Genomic DNA, 20,519 nt, shown 5'->3' with positions numbered 1-20,519 from the left:
CGGGCCGGATCCGGCCCGTTTGGAATGAATAAAACTAAAAAAAAAAAAAAACGAACCCTTTTATGTAATGATGTTTACTTTGAATTTATATTAGTTCACACAAACACTCCATCCATGCTTTTGTTCCGGCCCTCCGGTCCAGTTTAAGAACCCATTGTGGCCCTCGAGTCAAAAAGTTTGCCCACCCCTGATCTAGACTCATTTATTATAGCAATTGTGAGACATTGGAAACAATGGATACATTTTTAAAAGATCTATATATATAAAAGGCTAAGTGTCTGTCCATTCAACTGGTAGCTATGATGCATACTGATAACCAGGGGGCAGACGCTTAAATCAGGAGCTGCCATGATGTGCACTGGCTATTTAAAAATAAACGGCACTGCGGACCTGGAGCTGACAAACCAACACTCGGCTTCTCCCAAGTGGGACACAGGCCCCGCCACCATCCTGGAGTGACACCCCACCAGATCACAGCCAACACTGCCAGGACCCCATGGCGCAAATTGTGCTCATGGCCCAGCCCCCCAACCCCCTGCCCCGGAAATGGTGGCTGTGGTTGCTGGGTAATGACGTCACATAGCAACGCCCAGCTTCCTCTCCCTAGCGACTAGCATCCTTGGAGTTTCTTCAGCCCAGGAACCCAACTTTCTTTATAGCCAGGTGCAAACATTTTACAGTTTAACCAAATATTTGTGAAGCGTTTTCCCATGCCTCATCTAATTTGATCCTCATAGAAGTCCTGGAGTAGGTAGGTAGGAGACTCTGTAGAATCCTATTTTCTTTTCATTAGCAAGACGCAAATATTGATATTAAAATATTTCCTTTCAGTGTGCACAAATCTGTGCACCGGGACACTAGTAGTTTATAAAAGAACATTGAGTGAAAAAAAGGTTGCATAAATGATGTCTGCAGTCTGACATTTATATGAATAAAAACCAAACAATTCTATACATATTCTGTGGGCACATCTCTCATCATTGATTTTTCTTTCTCTCCCTCTCCCTTCCTCTCTGAAATATATATATATTAGAGAAATATGCTAATTAACCAGGACACTGTAATGGGTCGAACCCACAGCGGGCCGAGGCTACTGCAGGGTCTGGGGAGCGAGGCAGGGCCAGACCAGCGACTCGAGGGTGGGCGGCGCCCCGCAATTTCAAATCGCGTGCTGGGCTCCTAGTAATGTATAAAAATGGTAAACTCTGGTTATGGAGAGCAGATCTGTATGAGGGGTGACATGATGCAAGGTGATTTTAACCATTATATATTGATTCTTCATGGAAAATATAGTCATTTATTACTTGTGTTATTTTCAAAGAATTTATTTATGAATAAGAAAAAGACAGGAAACAAGTATGTCAGATGTTAATGGCTAGCTTTGGGTGGTGGGATTAAGGGCAGTCCCCCCTCTTTTTTATCCTTCCTGTATGCTAGAGGAACACAGTGAGGGATTGTTGGCCTGAAGTGAATGAAGGTGAGAGCGCTGAGAAATGGTATTTGAGAAGCAGGCAGGAGCCAGGCTCTATTTGAATTATATTCCCTTTTCCCTGTTCTAGATATTTCTTTGAACTCCTAAGGTAGGCCTAAATCTGTGTCTGGTTGTGGAGAGAATACTAGGTTGTATAACATTCTCACCTGCACTAAAGGAGTTAATTTGAATGAAGTAAAGATGATAAAACTTATCATCTTTTAAATCGTGTTAAATAAGGGAAGTTAAATAAGAGTCAGTTCTGTAGGAACCCAAGAAGGGGGTTCCTAAGGATTGGGCTGGGGGTTAGTGAGAAAGATTTCCTGAAGGAATTAGGACCCCAAATGGGCCCGAAGAATCAGTTTGGTTCATAGACGCTAGGAGCATCTGTATTTTGTCATAAATGGATCCTGTGATAGAAATCCCAATGGGTTATTGATAGCAAAAAAGTTAGAAAGGAGAAAGATTGGATTCAGATATAAAATGGCACTTATATAGCCCTTGCTGTGTGCTAGGCATGTTGTAAGTCCTTTACACACATTTACTCTGCTATTTAAACATAGAGTTTCTGCTATTATCAATAGGGAAATTGAGACTCAGGAAGAAGTGCCTTGTCTCAGGTCAGACAGCTAGGAAATAGCAGGCCAAGGTTCAAGGCCAGGCACCTGGCACCAGAGCGTGTGAGTTTTAAATCCCTGAGCTATACTGCCTTTCTGTTTCTTTCTTTTTTTTCTTTCTCTCTTTAAAAAAATGTTTTTTTTATTGATTTCAGAGAGAGGAAAGGAGAGGGAGAGAAAAATAGGAACATCAATGATGAGAGAGAATCATTGGTCGGCTGCCTCCTGCATGCCCCACACTGGGGATCAAGCCCACAAGCGGGGCATGTGCCCTGACAGGGAATCGAACCATGACCTCCTGGTTCCCAGGCTGATGCTCAACCACTGAGTCACGCTGGCTGGGCAAGGACCCTGCTATTTTAGCTCAGTTGATCCAGTAGGGTTTTCCTGAGGACATAGGAGTTGAGATTAGAATGAGGAGGGGGCAGCCATATCTATGGGAGAATCCAGGGGAAGAACATTCCAGGCAGAGGAAATAGCCCAAGCAAAGACTGCAAGACAGAAACAAACTTGACCCCTCCAAGAAATGGGTAGAAGGCTATAGACTAGAGAATAAAGGGGCAAGGCAGGAGCTGTGAGGTTGGAGGGGTTTAAGGAGGTAGGGAGTCAGATCACGTGGACCCCTACGCGTGGCACCGAGTTAAGATTTTATCCCAAATGCAATGGGCAGCCAGTGGGGGTGTTAACTACTTAAGTACCATATTCTCAACAGGTGGGAGTAGTGGGTGAATGGGTGTATCTGTTCCTACTGGTCCACGAGTCCTGGTTCATGAGGGTTAGCTAATAGTCTCTGTGGTTCCCTGTTCCTTAGTCTTCGGCAGCATGCCGAGGTATAGGCTGGGGCAAGGAGGGTCTCCCCTGACTGCAGTGTGCATGTGCTGAGGGGCCCCTGGAGCTTAGGGAGCTCATATTGCCTGGGGCGGGGGGTCAATGAACAGCAGTGGCAGTATGGTCAGTAGTTGGGAATATAGACTTTGACACGTAGCAGATCTAGGTTCCAATCCAAGTGTCTCCACCTGTTGGATGGGAATAATAATAGTGCCTCGCTTCGTGGGCTGGGCGAAGATGCAGTGAGATGGTGTGTGTACGATGTGTCCTGGTGCGTGGCACACAGTAAGCACATGTCAGCCCCTGTTGTGTTGGGGGTGGGAAAGTGTAAAAGCCGCAGTGTGAGAAGTTGTTCTCTGGCCCATGGGGAAACCGCTGGGTCCTGTGTGTCACTCTGGTTCTCTCTCTCTAGGGTTACTTCCCTCCACGGGCCATTGAGATAGCACAGAAGATACCTTCGTGGAGGACGGAGCAGGACGTCCAGGCCCTGTGTAACTTCCTGCAGGTCCTGGATTGCTACCGGAACTACTCAGAGGCCCTGCAGCTGCTTCTGGCCAGGGTCCTCCGCTTTGAACGGTCAGTGAGGGCCCCCCGGCTCTGGGCTGGAGCTGGGCTGGGCAGGAAGACCCAGCTGAGAAGGCCATGGCAGGTGTGCCAGCCTCTCTGCCGAGTGTCAGCCGAGGAAAGCCATCTGTTAGTTCACCTTAGTGCTCACTGTTATGGTTGCAGCACAATTTATCTCATCCATTCATTGAGTTTCTATCCAGAATTAAGGAGAGGATCTGGTAGGAACATCAGAAAGGATCTGTTCCAATTCTCTGATTTTTCAGATAAGAAAATGGAGGCTCATAAGGGGAAAATGACTCATCTTAGGTCACCCAGATGATAAATAGCAGAGCTGAGGCTCAAATCCAGCCCCAAAAAGCCAGAATGGATCACAGGGGATTACATTACTAGTACATCCAGACAGGAACCAGGGCAAGGGTCTTGAACTGGGATGAGAGAAAAATTAAATCTGTGTTTTTCTTTTTTTAAATTGTTTTATTGCTTAAAGTATTACAAAGAGTATTACATATGTCTCCTTTTTTTCCCCGCCCTTGACAATCCCCTGGCCTCCCCTACCCCCCAGTGTCTTATGTCCATTGGTTTTGCTTATATGCATGCATACAAGTCCTTCGGTTGATCTCTTACTCCCCTCCCTTCTGCCCCCCAACCCTCTCTGGCCTTCCCACTGCAGTTTGACAATCAGTTTGAGGCAGCTCTGCCTCTGTATCTATTATTGTTCAAAAGTTTGTAATGGTCTCTATTATCCATGAATGAGTGAGATCATGTGGTATTTTTCCTTCATTGACTGGCTTATTTCACTTAGCATAATGCTCTCCAGTTCCATCCATGCTGTTGCAAATGGTAAGAGTTCCTTCTTTTTTACAGCAGCATAGTATTCCATCGTGTAGATGTACCACAGTTTTCTAATCCATTCATCTACTGATGGGCACTTAGGCTGTTTCCAAATCTTAGCTATGGTGAATTGTGCTGCTATGAACATAGGGGTGCATATATCCTTTCTGATTGGTGTTTTTGGTTTCTTGGGATATATTCCTAGAAGTGGGATCACAGGGTCAAATGGGAGTTCCATTTCCAGTTTTTTGAGGAAACTCCATACTGTCTTCCATAGTGGCTGCACCAGTCTGCATTCCCACCAGCAGTGCACAAGTGTTCCTTTTTCTCCACATCCTCTCCAGCACTTGTCGTTTGTTGATTTGTTGATGATAGCCATTCTGACAGGTGTGAGATGGTACCTCATTGTTGTTTTGATTTGCATCTCTCGGATGATTAGTGACTTTGAGCATGTTTTCATATGTCTCTTGGCTTTCTGAATGTCCTCTTTTAAAAGGTGTCTATTTAGGTCCTTTGCCCATTTTTTGATTGGATTGTTTATCTTCCTTTTGTTAAGTTGTATGAGTTCCCTATAAATGTTGGAGATTAGGCCCTTATCAGATATAATGTTGGCAAATATGTTCTCCCATGTAGTGGGCTTTCTTGTTGTTTTGTTGATGGTTTCTTTTGCTGTGCAGAAACTTTTTATTTTGATGTAGTCCCATTTGTTTATTTTCTCTTTAGTTTCCAATGCCCTAGGATCTGTATCGGTGAAGAAATTGCTTCGGCATATGTCTGAGATTTTGTTGCCTTTGGATTCTTCTAGTATTTTTATGGTTTCCGGTCGTATATTTAAGTCCTTTATCCATTTTGAGTTTATTCTTGTGTATGGTGTAATTTGGTGGTCTAGTTTCATTTTCTTGCATGTATCTGTCCAATTTTCCCAACACCATTTATTGAAGAGACTATCTTGACTCCATTGTATGTTCTTGCCTTCTTTGTCAAATATTAATTGAGCATATTGGTTCGGGAAATCTGTGTTTTTCTTAATCTCTAACTGAAATTGATCATTTTCTTCAATCATGGATGTAGGTAGCAAACCACTGTAGTATTTAGACATTATTGTGACTTTTTCACCAAAAGAAATCACAAATATTTTCACATTATATTTAATGTTGCAGGTTTCTTGAAAAATAGTTTATCACATCTTTGAAAATATGGTAGTTATTAGATATGCTATCTTTGTTATTTGATGCCTTAATAAAGAGCCACACATATTGCTACATCACAAATTGGGGTTTTTGTTAACTAACTCTGCTGTATTTTATTTTATACATTTGAGACACTATTCTGTGAAGGCTTCATCAGATTGTCACAGGGCCCATGGCACAAAAAGCACCACGTAAATACCTTGTAGTAGAGAAGTTTAAGAGGTATGCGTGGACATATTGCTGTTTCCAGGACATTCAAAGGCTTACAGGGGACAGCTTTGCACAATATTTGAGGTGAGGCCTGTTTTGAAAATCCAGGATGCAATGTCACTATAGGTTAGTGTCCTGATATCTTCCTTCATGGAGGTCATAGTGTAAGACATAATCACAACTAAGTACAGGTTATGATCCTTTATGAACCATGCAGGATCTTTCCCACAGGTAATAAGCCAGGGGGAGGAGGTAATTATCCAGTTGGTTTGAACGAGGGAGTTTCACAGCAAAGGTGACATTTGAACAGGTATATTTGACAGGTAGAAGTGTAGATAAGGACATTCCAGGCAGAGGGTACCATCTGCTTTATTCTAGCCTAGTGAATAAGAGCAAGTCACTGCTATCCTAAAGTGAGATTCCAGGACAGGCAGAATGGAGTCATGGAAAGAAAAAGAATCATGGAGCTAGGAGCTCTGGAATTTAATACCATGTCTGCCTCACTGGGACCTTAGACAAGCAACTTAAGCTTTCTGAGCCTCATATCCTCATCAGTGAAATGAGGAGAATATGGCTTTTCTGTATATCAAAATATGGTGATTGTTAAAGCTAGTTGTTGATTGGCCAGGACTGGAAATTGGCAGATTAGATAGGATCCTTCCAGTTGCAAGCGACAGAACACAGTCCAGGAGAAGGTATTGGTGACTCATGTATCTGAAAAGTCCTGGGATAGTTCTCCAGCTTTAGGCTTAGATTGGATTTAGGGGCTTAGTGTCACCAGGACCATGTCTGTCTGTCTATCTGTCTCCATCTCCTGGCACTTCATAGTATAAGCCACCTTCTCAGCCAGACTCTCTTCTCACAATGGAGAGATGACTGCCCCAGCCACAACTCCAAACTTTCCTCCTTCTGGTTTCAGTCCCTTGGGAAAGAGAGTAAACATCCTAGTCCCTCAAGTCAGAGCCTTGGAATTAGTTCTTTCTGAACCAGGTTAGCTTCGCTTGAATCATCAGTGGGCAGTGATGCTCTGATTGTCTGACAGTCAAGAAAGGGTGTTTCCCCCAAAGCAAAGTCAGGGTGGAGTTGGTAGAAAAATGTGACCAGATGCTTGGCAGCAAAAGCAGTAGATGTCTGCTGTAGGAGATTCAGGTTCTAGTGCTGACTCAAGTGTGGCCTTCAAACAAGTCCCCGGGAGGGCCCCACTTTCCTCATCCTGAAAATGTAGATTGAGCTATATGATCTCGAGGGTCTTTCTGGCTCCAATTCTAGCAGTCTACACTTGAGTGAACACTGGCTCTGCTCTTTTGATCCCAAAGTCTTATTTCCTGGCTGAATATGCCTGCCTTCTCCCATCTGGCCATTGTCATCTGGGCCATCACCTCTTTCCTATGTTGACACAGCTTCTGATTTATGCCCAAACAAACCCAGAGCCAGAGGGGAGCCTGAAGCTACTGACTCCAGCCTAATACAGTCCTCAGTCCACCTGTTCTCTAATCCCTGCCCCCAGGAATTTGCCACAGGGTTTGAAGCCAGTGGATGCTCTGGAAGCTCAGAAGGGGAGCTATTGCTATGGGCTGAGTCTGAGAGGTCTTCCTGGAGGCAGTAGGATCTGAGCTGGACCTTGAGCTCCCTGAAAAAATTTAAATAGGAGAATAAGAGAGGAAAATCCATTCCAAGCAGGGGGAGCTGTGTAGACAAATTGATGGAACAAAGGAAGTAACACTTGTCCTGTGCAGAGGGTTGGCTCTGGCTCTCCTGCTGCTGGTAGCTCAGTGAGGAGGGGGAGGAGAATTCAGAGGACCTGCTGAGGGCAGTGCAGAGAGATTGGAGTCTGGAAAAACACTGGGGCACTTTTACAAAGGCCATTGATTCCTAAGAACTTGGTAGACACTGAAGGGCAGACTTTGGGCTCCCCATTGCCTTCTGGGTAAAATCCAAACTTAGCCCAACTTTTGGAGCGAGCCAGATTTCTCTTCCATTACCCCCCTGACCTCCTCCCCGTCTCCCATTTTCCTTTCTAATGGTAGTTACAGTTATTCCGTTGAATGTGCCCATGCTTCCAGTCACTTCTGGGCCTTTGAAACTGTTTTGTTTTTTTAAAATACATTTTTATTGGTTTCAGAGAGGAAGGAAGAGGAAGAGATAGAAACATCAATGATGAGAGAGAATCATTGATTGGCTGCTCCTGCACACCCCCCACTGGGGATCGAGCCTGCAACCTGGGCATGTGCCCTTGACCGGAATCAAACCTGGGACCCTTCAGTCCACAGGCTGACGCTCTATCCACTGAGCCAAACCAGCTAGGGCACCTCTGGTCCTTTGGACAGGAGTCCCTTTGCCTGGGATGTTCTTCCATCACTCTGTCCACCTGGATGACTCCAGACACCATCCTAGAGCTTTCTCTGGCCTTCCTAAGCTGAGTTAAATGTCCCTTCTCTGTGCTTCTGAATTATCCTGTGTTTACCTCTCTTTAAGCATTTTTAAACCTTATTTACCTCCTTATTTGACCATAATTTTGAGAATGAAATCTGTGTCCTTTATCTCTGTGCCTGACAGACACAGTTGGAATTTGTTTAACTTATATTGAATGAATGAAGGAAATGAATGAATATTGAAAGAAGTGAAATTTGAGCTTACATTTGAAATACAGAAATTTCCTTCTGAGCTTAAGAACTAACTCCCAGTTTTCTTGGGACCTGGCACTTCTACCCTCAGGGTTCCCAATTGGGTAGTGAGTTCTTGAAGATCATAAGACCATTTATTTGTCTCTTTCTAGGCATATTCATCTATATTTTATAGACAAAAGAAACTGAAGTTCAGAAAGGGGATATTAGTTGCCCAGTGGCATATAGCTAGGGGTAGAACTAGGATTGGGATCCTGGTCTGACTCTAAAACCAGTGCTTTTAATTATTTAGCCACTCATCCAATCCTTTCAGCATGTGTTCATTCATTTATTTCACAACTGTTCATTGAGCATTTACTGTGTGACCAAGCAGACTGACAAAGGCTCTGTTCTCTGGAAGCTTCAGTCTAACAGAGGTGGGCAACTAAATAAGTGTTAGCTTGATGGAGCTGGGAGTGGGCTCTTCTGAGTCCTTTCTAGTTACAGCCTGTGTTTTAATTCTCCAGAGCAAAGGGCACAACCAATCCAACTCTCCTCCCAGCATGTGCTGGGCTCTGGGTTGCTACTAGATCACAGGCTATGGTCTTTTCCCAGGTTTGGTCGCAGACGTGTGATCATAAAGAAGGGGAAGAAGAGCAGCAGCTTTTATTTCATCTACTTGGGCAAAGTCGCAGTGACCCAGGATGAAGATGGCAGCAGCGCCTTCCTAGACCCCCACCCGATGTTGCTGCAGAAGGGCGACTGTTTTGGGGTAACGGAGGAAGGGCCTGGCTTCCTGGGCTGGGGTTGGAGTGTGAGAGATTCCTGCTAGAACCTCTTGGCCAGGCCCAATCCTGTCTTATATTCTGTGCAAGCCACTGCCCTGTTGTGGGTCCTAGCACCCTTATCTGTCAAAGGCCAACTCTTCATTTGTGATGTTTAAGGAGTATGTTCCCCATATGACCCCTTAGAGATACATGACTCCTCAGTGAGGCCTCTCCAGCTTCCTGACTCTGGCCTGGTCAAGTCTGTTGCCTCTTTTTCCACAGGCAACATATTAAGAGGGAGGAGTGGCCCCACTGAAGGGTGATGAGCAAGAGCACAGGGCTGGCCCCAGAACCTGCAGTCTGGAGAGGAGAAATTTCAAGGGAAGCGGGGAGACAGAAGCAGGGAAGAGTGTGCAAGGCTGCAAGCAGGAAATGAGAGGTAGCTTCCTAATTGCCTTTGCCCCTGTCTACCCAACAGGAAATGGGCCTTCTGAGTTCTTCAGTAAGGAGGGCCACTGTGGTCTGTATGGAAGAAACAGAGTTCTTGGTTGTCGACCAAGATGATTTCCTTGCTAATAACCTGGACCATGAAGTTAAAAAGGATGCCCAGGATCGGTTTGAGTTTTTTAGGTAACTCCATCATCAGCCAGCATCTTCCCCCCTGGGTGTTTGTTAGGTACCTAACTTTGTCCCAGGCCCAGTGGGAAACTCTAGGTGCTTTTCTCTCTGCCTGAAATGTTCTTCAGTACCCACCTCCCACCCAAGTTCTCTATCAAACTCCTACTATACCTTCAGGTCTCAGCTCAAATATCCCTTCTTTGTGGAACAGTAATACTAGAATGGCTAACGTGTATTGAGTGCTTGCTGGGCCAGGAAGGGTGTTAAGACCTCTGGACTACCTGCCTTATCTAATTTCACGTTCAGTCCTATGAGGACATTTCTCTTATTCTCCCCAACTTATGGGTGAGGGAAATAAGGCTCAGGATGGGGATGTCCCAGAATGTCTGATTCAGAAGTCTCTGGGCCTCACCACCCCACCTCACTAACCAACCCCATCTACCCTCAACCCAGAATAGAGAGGGTGCCCCTCAATGCTTTTATTACACTATGTTAAAACTGTAATTCTTGATTACACAATACTTTCTTTGCAATTTATTTGCCCTATCAGACAGTAAGCAATATGGTAGCAAGGCCCTATCTGTACTTTTTACTGTTGTAATCCCTGTGTTGTCATAGTGCCAGGCACATGCAGATGCTCATTCAGTTATCTTTAGGAAAGAGTGAAAGTCAAATGAAGCATAGGCACTGGCACTGAAAATACATGTCGTAGGTTGCAGGCTGTAGAGAATCATGATAAACAGAGCGTCCCTGTGAACTAGAGCCGAGAGAGGGCTTCACAAAGGATCTGGAGCCTGACAAGGGGGAATTTAGTCCCCAAGGGAGGAGCAGTTCATTTGTTCATAGAGTGGGAAAATGACGCTGGTTTCCTTCCAGTCTCAGCTCTTACGCTTATCAACCATGTGACCCTAGATAGGTCATTTCTCCAAGTGTTAGTCTCCTGCTCTGTGAAATGGAGATAATGATTCCTCTCTTCCAAGGTCATTGTAAGGATTGAGTGAGATAATCATGGGAAGTGTGTGGCCCAGTGTTTGGCACATAGTAGGTGCTTCTTCTGGGGTGGCCCAGCTTTCCTTCCAGTGCCTCTCCAGTGGTTCTCAACCTTCCTAATGCCGTGACCCTTTAATATAGTTCCTCACGTTGTGGTGACCCCCAACCATAAAATTATTTTCGTTGCTACTTCATAACTGTAATTTTGCTACTGTTATGAATCGTAATGTAAATATCTGATATGCAGGATGTATTTTCAGGGTCGCGACCCACAGGTTGAGAACCGCTAGGCCCTTCTCATCTGGACATGGCACTGACTCCATTCCCCTTTGGTGCTCTGAATGGAACTCAGTGCCCCCACTGAGGCCTAAGTCACCGAGTTCTGAGCTCATAATCTGTTGGAGCTGAGAGAATCTACTACCATAGCTAGTAATTCCTTGGGGCCTCATCGAGGGAAGGCAAACACATGTATGCGGTGTATGAGGTCAGGTGGAGGGGAAGTCACTTCAGTGGGCCTTCAACTACAGGGAACAAAAGAGGTGAATCCAGACTCTTCCCCAGGGCTGAGTGTTTGAAGCCAATAGGCCATAGGAGATGGGTAGGAATGAGCTGCCCAAACCAAAGTAGGGCCAAGACTGCTGGACTTGAGGGGCAGAATAGCTGGTGAGCTGCAGTGAGGCCTTCTCACAGTGTTACTTGGAATGGGAATAGCTTAGTGAGCCACAAGGTTGTGGTCAAGGAGCTGGGGAAAGTCTCCTGGAGGGAAGAACAGAAGTAAGAGAATCATAGTTGGTGGATTATACAGGTGTGTTTGAGGAGTAGCAATGGGAAGTGGCTGGATGAAGGGCCTGAAGAAGAAGGCAGGGGGAGCCAAGGCGATATGTGGTAGGAGATTGGCTACAGGCTAGGTGATTGGAGGCTGTGTGTAATCTTCCAACTCAGGCATTTGCAAGAGCAGGAGAACATATTCCCTTTCTGGAAATTGTTAAGAGCTGTGCACCTTCTATGATGGAGGGCAATGCATTCTAACATGTTTTTCCCCTCAGGCATTTGGAGTTGTTACAGTCGTGGTCTGATGAGAAGCTCTGGAAACTGGTAACCCTGGGGAAGGTGGAAAAGTACTCATTTGGGCAGCTGGTCTCAAAAGACATTATTGAATCATCCTCTGTCATGTTTGTCTGCAGGGTAAGAAGTCAAGATTGGGAGTGTAAAGCTGGGAAGAACATGCCTAATATAGGATCCTATGGCCAGACAGAAGGGTCCTGAGTGCTGTTCTGCAGCACTTGCAATTGGCAATTGTTGCCTCATTGAGGATTTAATTTATATTTTTTTCTAATTACTAGTAAGATTAATCATGTTTGTTTACTGTCTAAATTTTGTCTTTTGCATATTGCTTTATGTCTTTGCCAACTTCTCTATTGGTTGATAATGAAAAGAAAATCTAACATATATTGAGTTCTTACTGTGTACCAGGCTGTGTGCTCAACACGCTTTATTTCATTTTAACCTCATAGCAGCACAAAGGAGAGTGGTATTGTCATTCCCATTTTACAGAGGCACAGGAAGGTTAAGTGGTTTGTCCAAAGTCACACAGTTGCTGCCGGGCAGAGGCACAGTTCATCCCAGGTCTGACTCCAAAGCTCTTCTGCTCAGGAGCTAGGATTTGGAATTTGAGTTGACCTTTCTGTAGTTAATCATTATTATCATCTTAAGAGCCACCAATTTTTTGAGGCTCTTTGCTCTTGCGCCAGGGGTTCTACTAGCATCATTAATTTTTTCATGTGTATTCAGGAATAGATAATACATTCACATGGTTCAAAATTCAAAAGGTTCAATAGAATGGTAATTTTCACCTCTTTCCCCCACCACCCAGTTTCTTATGTGTCTGTACTGCACATATTCTCTGCATTTGTATATATTTTTTCCCCTTTTTCCATAAATGGCATCAAATGACATAGACTGTTCTGCACTTTGCTGTTTCATTAAGAATATTTCTGTAGATCGTTACATACTAGTACATACAGAGCTCATTCATTCTTTTTTCCACCTGTGTAATATTTTACTGAATGTTTGTAATTCATTTTACTTAGCCAGATTCCTATTGATATATATTAATTTTTAAAAATATATTTTTATTGATTTCAGAGATGAAGGGAGAGGGAGAGAGAGATAGAAACATCAATGATGAGAGAAAATCATTGATCGGCTGCCTCCTGCACACTCCCTACTGGGGATCAAGCCTGCAACCCAGGCATGTGCCCTTGACTGGAATCGAACCGGGACCCTTCAGTCTTTACCCACTGAGCCAAAGCAGCTAGGGCTGGATATTAATTTGTCTCAATCTTTTGTTATTTTAGGGTTTTGATGAATACCATGCACATACTATCATTTCATCATAAATATTCACCCAAGCTCTATAAGGAAGATATTATTATCCTAAGTTTACAGACAAGGATAATAAAGACACCTTAAGAAAGGCCACCCAACTACTAAGTGGCAGAGCCAGAGTTCTAAAAACTTTTAGTATTTCCCATATATCTATTATCTACATGTTAAACCACCACAGACATTTTGTCAAGTTTTTGCCAAGGTCATGCATGACACATTGGTCCAGGCTCGAGAGGGATACAAAGATGGAAAAGACTGGTTCTCTCTCCTTATATATCTTCTTTACTAGATTCTGAGCACGGACAAAGGTGTCAATACCAACTACAAAGTGATTAGTGCAAAATCTGTGAGTTGTAAGGATTCAGGAGATAGAGCTCTCTAAAGTCTGGAGGCTTTAAGGAAGGTTTCCTGGACGAGGTGAGGTGGGAGATGAGTCTTGATATATTGGACCATTAGACAAAAGGAAGGGGCAACATTGGTTGTATGCTGGAGCTGGCTCATAGTGACTTTGAGAGCTGATTAAATTTTCAGGAATTCTGTGAGTTGGTAAACACTATAATTATTTAAAAATTATATAAACCTATAATTAAATACATTATATTGAAAACAAGAGTAATAAATGCTGAGCAGCCAGGCCAGTGTTGCTCAGTGGTTGAGTGTCGACCTACGAACCAGAAGATCATAGTTCGATTCCCGGTCAGGGCACATGCCTGGGTTGTGGGCTTGATCTCTCTCCTTCTCCCTTCCTGAAATTAATAAAAATATATATTTTTAAAAAGCTGAACACAGCCCTAACCGGTTTGGCTCAGTGGATAGAGCGTCGGCCTGCAGACTGAAGGGTCCCAGGTTCGATTCCGGTCAAGGGTATGTACCTTGGTTGCAGGCACATCCCCAGTAGGGGGTGTGCAGGAGGCAGCTGATCCATGTTTCTCTCTCATAGAAGTTTCTAACTCTCTATCGCTCTCTTTTCCTCTCTGTAAAAAATCAATGAAATATCTTTCAAAAAATTAATGCTTATAAAAAAAGCTGAACACATCATTTTCTAATGATGTTACTGCATTGTAGTATTATCTAGGCTCTTGAGGATATGTCTATTGCATCTGTATGGTGGAAATACTATACAGTTGTGCACATTTCTTCTCAACTCCAAACTCAGTGACTTCACTCATATTGATAGCTTAAAGTTGGCCACTGTGGGAGTATTTACACAATGGAAATTGGCAGACAGTCTAAGTCAGGTCTTGATTTATGGCTTTGCTGATTGTCTTAAGAAAGCTCTAAGAGAAAATGTTTATAATGTAGGTTATATTTAATAGAGGGAAGGATCTGTAGCTATTACACTGTGAAGAGAGGAAAATTGAGAAAATATTCTTCTAGTATTTAAAAGTCATGATCTGATCCATCATAGATATTAGTCATATCATCAATGAACAGTGAAGTTCTGATACACATAGTGATAAAGCTAAAAGAGGTTTCAATTTAATGAATATAATTTATATGAGAGTGAGAAATAGTTTACCAGTAGATTATAAATCAGATTTAATAATACTAAATTTATTGAGAAAAGAGTGGATTCGGATACAAATTCATTTGTCAAATCATGGTTGAATTATGACCAATTGGCCATGGACACAAGAGTTCAGCCAAAGTCAACAAAAGCATCCTGTGAGAATTGATTGTCAAAATGGAATATTTAATGAGTAGAGTATATTTTGTTATTTATAAACTAGAGGCCCGGTGTACAGGATTTGTGCACTGGTTGGGGGCATGGCCTGCAGGGATTGGCCTGCTGTGGAAGCACCACTCATCCTGGTCCGCCAAGCAGATATCAGGGAGGAGAAGGAATTGCAAATGATTCAAGTTGGCCTTCAGGGCTCTCCACTACCAGTTCTTCTCGGCTTTCTCCCATCTCTTCTCACATGACCATCAGGATTCTCCAAACTTATATAAACCCCAAGCACATCCCTACTGCAAGCTTGGCTTCCTACTATTCCACTCAGCTGGCAAGGACCTCATCCTTATCCCACCCTTGATTGAGTCAGATCCTGTACATCCAATCCCCTTTCATGTGTAGAAGCTGGAAGCCAAACACTACATTTCCTAAGCTCCCTTGCAGCAAAGGCTCTGGATGTGATTTGGATTCCACCAATCCGATGCACTTGGGTAGACTTGGCTTTGGAACGGCCAGATATCTACATTGTTAGTGGACCCGCCCTCTGAGTGGCTGCTCCCACTGTGGGAGTGTGCTCAACCTGGTCAGCTGAGCAGTGCTCCCACTGTGGGAGCATATTGACCACCAGGGGGCAGCTCCTGCATTGAGTGTCTGCCCCCTGGTGGTCAGTGTGCGTCATAGTGACTGGTTGACTGGTAGTTCTGGTCGTTCAGCTGTTTGGTCACTGGGCTTTTATTACATAGGATTGTGTATAACACACCCTTTATAACAGTAAAATTTATAGATTTGTGTACATTTTCCTAGAGAACTAGTTGTTAAACTTAGCAGTATCCTGGATGTGTTTGTGTTATTATTCTGGGTTAAGTCTTAGAGAACAGAGTCAAGTGTAACTAACATAAGCAGAAAGAAATTTATCAGAGGGTATTAAATGGCTAACAGATTGACTGGGTGGTGGTGGGGAGGCCTGAAGAAACAGACCTAGACTGAAAATGACTCCCAAACAATTCCAGATCAGAGTCCAGATCTGGATTGCCACAGGTGCTGCTGCTCCTGCCACATTCAAGAAGCCACTGCCTTCACTAACAATGTAAATATCTGGCAATTCCAAAACAAAGTCTACCAAGTGCATCGGATTGGTGGAATCCAAATCACATCCAGAGCCTTTGCTGCAAGGGAGCTTAGGAAATGTAGTGTTTGGCTTCCAGCTTCTACACATGAAAGGGGATTGGATGTACAGGATCTGACTCAATCAAGGGTGGGATAAGGATGAGGTCCTTGCCAGCTGAGTGGAATAGTAGGAAGCCAAGCTTGCAGTAGGGATGTACTTGGGGTTTATATAAGTTTGGAGAATCCTGATGGTCATGTGAGAAGAGATGGGAGAAAGCCGAGAAGAACTGGTAGTGGAGAGCCCTGAAGGCCAACTTGAATCATTTGCAATTCCTTCTCCTCCCTGATATCTGCTTCATCATACCTAAAATTTGTTTTTCCTAAAAAGATTCAGGGAATAAGTAGTGAGGGATGTAAGTTCAAGACTTCCTTTAATCAGCAGGATGATTACATCCTGACCAGCAGAACGTGGGGGATACTTCTTAATCTGTTTTGGCCTCCATTTCTTAATCTGTAAAATGGGACCAATTTATCTCATACAGTCTGTAAGGATGAGAGTTTAGCACATACTCAATTAACATTCATCCTCTAATCCAGTTGTTCCCAGAGTGTTGTTGCTTTACCAGCAGCATCAGAATCATCTGGAAACTTATTAAAAGTGAAAATTATTGGGCCCACACAAGAGTTATTAAATCCAAAACTCTGGGAGGAGGGGGGAGGCTGGAAGGGGGCTCAGTAATCTGTGTATTCAGTCTTTCATGTGATTCTGATGCACATTAAAGTCAGAGAACCTGCGATTTAAGGGAAGAGTTTTCAAATTTTGGTAAGCATAAAGAATACCTAGGGTGCTTCTTCAAAAGGCATGTACATTCCTGCCTCACCACAGAGATCTGATTCACTAACTCTGGAAAACTGCATTTTGAATAAGTGAATAAGTGTCACAGGTGCCCAGCTGGTGTGTCAGTGGTTGGGGTCCCAGGTTTGATTCTGGTCAAGGGCACATGCCCATGTTGTGGGCTCCATCCCCAGTAGGGGGCTTGCAGGAGGCAGTCAATCAGTGATTCTCTCTCATCATTGATATTTCTATCTCTTCCTCTCCCTTCCTCTCTGAAATCAATAAAAAATTATTTTTAAAAAGTGTCACAAGTGATTCCAATGTAGGGGTGCTTGAACTTCATTCTGAGAAAAATAGTAAAGATGTCACAAACTCATCCTGGCCAGCAGGTAAGTTTGGTTTGTCCCTTACAGTTTTTTATTAAAAGCTGATTTAATAGTTGAGGTGGAGATTGGACATAAAAATTCCAATTTCTGGCTTCTTTTGAATATTCAGAAGATCAGGCAATACCAGGCTGTATTCTGGCTGGAGTTCGAGAGCACCTGCCCCTTTAAAGGGACTGCTATTTTTTTCTCATTTTTATTTCCTGACTAATTAGCTCCTTGAGTGTTCCTCTGCTAAGGAAACCCGGCTGCCTGACTCCTGTAGTTTACTCATATTGCCACTAGAGGGCAAAATCAGCAGCTGGTGGCTGGGAGTCCTTGAGACCCAGTAAAGAACCTGATTTCCTGCTGGCATCACAAACATAATTAATGCCCATATTCAACTCATTTTGAACAGTTTATAATTTGGGGACACATAGTGAAATTGTTTTCTTTACAGATACAGATGTGATTAAATATCCATGAGAGACTTTCTAAGAAGAAACTGTTGGAGTGTTTTTTTTAGCACCTGCAGTTCCTAGTTGATAAATGTTTGTTGAATGAATATTGAATAAAGCTCCATGCACAATGCCTGGCATATAAAAGGGCTTATTAAATGTTTGATCCCTTCTTCTCCTTTCTCTTTAACAGTAAACTGTCTTGAACCTTAACCCTTCATAATGTGTCTCTTAGAGTTCCTACTAAAAAAGGGATTTATCTTTATAAATCCTTATATAAAGATATGAAATTTTAAAATGACATATTCTTCTTGCCTACCAGATTAGGAAAAATTAGAAAGATTGTGCAAACCCAGTTGCCAATGTAACAAAAGATGTATTACAAGGGACTCTGTTATATACTGTCAGAGAGGGTGTAAACAGATCTAACATTTCTGGGGGGCAGTTTGTTGATGTGTATTGAAACATGCATAACTTTTGGAATTGATCCCAAAGAGATAATGAAACATCGGTATTCTTTTAGGTAAACTAGTTTCAGCTGCAATTATAAACAACAGTCAAGTCTCAGTGGATTAACTAACAAAGATTTATTTCTTCAACCCATTACTTGATCATAGCAGGCCAGCTAGTCTTGCTCCTTACAGTAACTCAGGGACCCAGGCCACTGGAGACTCTATCTAGTGGGAAGCCAAGCTTGCAGTAAGGATGTGCCTGGTGTTTATATAAGTTTGGAGAATTCTGATGGCTGTGTGAGAAAGGATGGGAAGAGCCTAGATACAGTGGTTGGCAAACTCATTAGTCAACAGAGCCAAATATCAACAGTACAACGATTGAAATTTCTTTTGAGAGCCAAATTTTTTAAACTTAAACTATATAGGTAGGTACATTGTTATTAACTTAACTAGGGTACTCCTAAGGCTTAGGAAGAGCCACACTCAAGGAGCCAAAGAGCCGCATGTGGCTGGAGAGCCGCAGTTTGCCGACCACGGGAGAAGAACTGATAATGAAGAGCCCTGAAGGCCAGCCTGAATCATGATCAATAGGATGGGGCAAGGGAATGTTGAGAATCAAGCACTGGCTTTTAAAGTTCCCACCCAGAGTATCATAAGTCACTTTGCTAACAGAAATTGACCAAAGCAAATTCCTAATTCAAAGAGTTGAAGAATACAATCCTGCCATGTGCTTGAGAGGAGAACTTAAGTATTTGTGACCTGCCTTATGACCACTCTAGAAGATGTATGGACAAGATTGTTAATTAAAGTTGATGACCACTGCAAGTCACAGAAACCCACCTCCAGCAGCTTAATGAATAATAATTTTTTCATGGAGTAAAGTCTAGATTTAAGCAATCCAGGGCTAGAAGAGCTGTTTTAGGAAGTCTTTCAGAACCCACACCCTTTCTTGCTTCTACTTTCTTTAAAAAATATGTATCTATTTTTATTTATTTCCGAGAGGATGGGAGAGAAAGATAGAAACATCAATGATGACAAAGAATCATCGGGCTAGCTTCTACTTTCATCATCCACAGCTTATGGCTTTCATCCTAATGGTCACAATATGGCTACTCTACCTCTAACCAAACTGCTTGAGTTTCAAGCAGTGGGAAGGGAGAGGACAACCTTGGTTTCCTGTTTTATCCATCTGCCTTTCACTTAGTTTCATTAGCCAGAACTGGGTCACTGCCATGCCCACTGCTGGGGAGTTTGGGAAGGTGGCAAGTTTGTTTAGCTGGGGATTTTGATGTCCTGAACAAAATCATGAGAGAGAAATTAGAAACAAGCTAAATATGAATCTTCAAAAATATTTTCTTGAGGTGTAACATATATGCAATAAAGAACTCACATTAAACTTTCCAGCTTGGTGAATTTTTACATATGTATTCACCTGTGTAAGCATCACCCAGTCAAGACAGAGCACATTTTCTGCACTTCAGAAGGCTCTCTTGTGCCCTTTCCCAGACAAGGTGCCCCCTATGATAACCACCTTCCTACTTGTCACCAGGATTACTTTTACATGTTCTTGAACTTCATATAAATGGACTCATATAGTATGTGCTCTTTGTGTCTGACTTCTTTTGCTCATCTGAATATTTATTTTCAATTTTATGCAAGTTCTGGCATCCATAGAATAATATGCAATCATTAGAAGCAAAAATGTAGAACCATATTGCTTAGCATGAAAAGATGTCCTTGATATATTGTTTTAATTTTTATTTATTTTTTATACATTGAGTTTTTAGAAAGGTTATGAAAGTCTATTTACATAAATGGACTCATTTATGAAAAACTGTCTATACTTATAGAGAAAAGTTTGAAAGAATATGCACCAAAATGTTATTACTTGTTATTTTGGGGTGTTAAGAATAACATAGTTTTAACTTTCTCTATGTTCTGTTTATAAATTTAAAAACATTTTTTAAAAATATTGTTGAAAGTATTATAGATGTCCCTTTTGTGTTTTCCCCCCCATTGACCCCCCTCCTCTCCGCACCCACTCTTCCCAAGCCTTCGCCACACTATGTCTGTGTCCATGGGCTATGCATATATGCATGTAAGTTACCCAGTTAATCTCTCCCTCCCACCTCTCCACCCCCATCTTCCCTCTGAAATTCATCAGTCTGTTCATGGTTCTATATCTCTAGATCTATTTTGTTCATTAGATTCCATTTATGAGTGAGATCATGTGATACTTATCTTTCTCTGACTGGCTTATTTCACTTAGCATAATATTCTCCAGGTCCATCCATGCTGCTGCAAATGGTAAGAGTTCCTTCTTTTTTTACCACTGTGTAGTATTCCATTCTCCTGATGGGCACTTGGGCTGTTGTTTCCAAATCTTAGCTATTGTAAATTGTGCTACTATGAACACAGGGGTGTATATTTTCTTTCTGATTGGTGTTTCAGGTTTCTTAGGATATATTCCTAGAAGTGGGTTCACTGGGTCAAATGGGAGTTCCATTTGTAATTTTTTTGAGGAAACACCATACTGTTTTCCACAGTGGCTGC

General features: G+C 42.8%; 1 protein-coding gene across 3 annotated transcripts in view; it reads left to right on the top strand.

Moving 5' to 3' along the window:
* CNBD2 (cyclic nucleotide binding domain containing 2) overlaps positions 1-20,519 on the top strand; it is a 63,805-nt gene that overhangs the window by 21,458 nt on the left and 21,828 nt on the right. For 2 of the 3 annotated variants that reach the window (XM_014550714.1, XM_014550715.1), the window contains 4 exons: positions 3,329-3,492; positions 8,933-9,089; positions 9,563-9,714; positions 11,739-11,877. In XM_014550714.1, the coding sequence (XP_014406200.1) occupies positions 3,329-3,492; positions 8,933-9,089; positions 9,563-9,714; positions 11,739-11,877 (612 nt within the window). The remainder of the gene's footprint in view (positions 1-3,328; positions 3,493-8,932; positions 9,090-9,562; positions 9,715-11,738; positions 11,878-20,519) is intronic. The other variant, XM_014550716.1, reaches the window with a different exon arrangement.

This window comes from Myotis brandtii, unplaced genomic scaffold (assembly GCF_000412655.1).
Source record: "Myotis brandtii unplaced genomic scaffold, ASM41265v1 scaffold61, whole genome shotgun sequence".
NCBI classification, from domain to species: Eukaryota; Metazoa; Chordata; class Mammalia; order Chiroptera; family Vespertilionidae; genus Myotis; species Myotis brandtii.
This window is presented reverse-complemented; position numbering and strand designations above follow the sequence as displayed.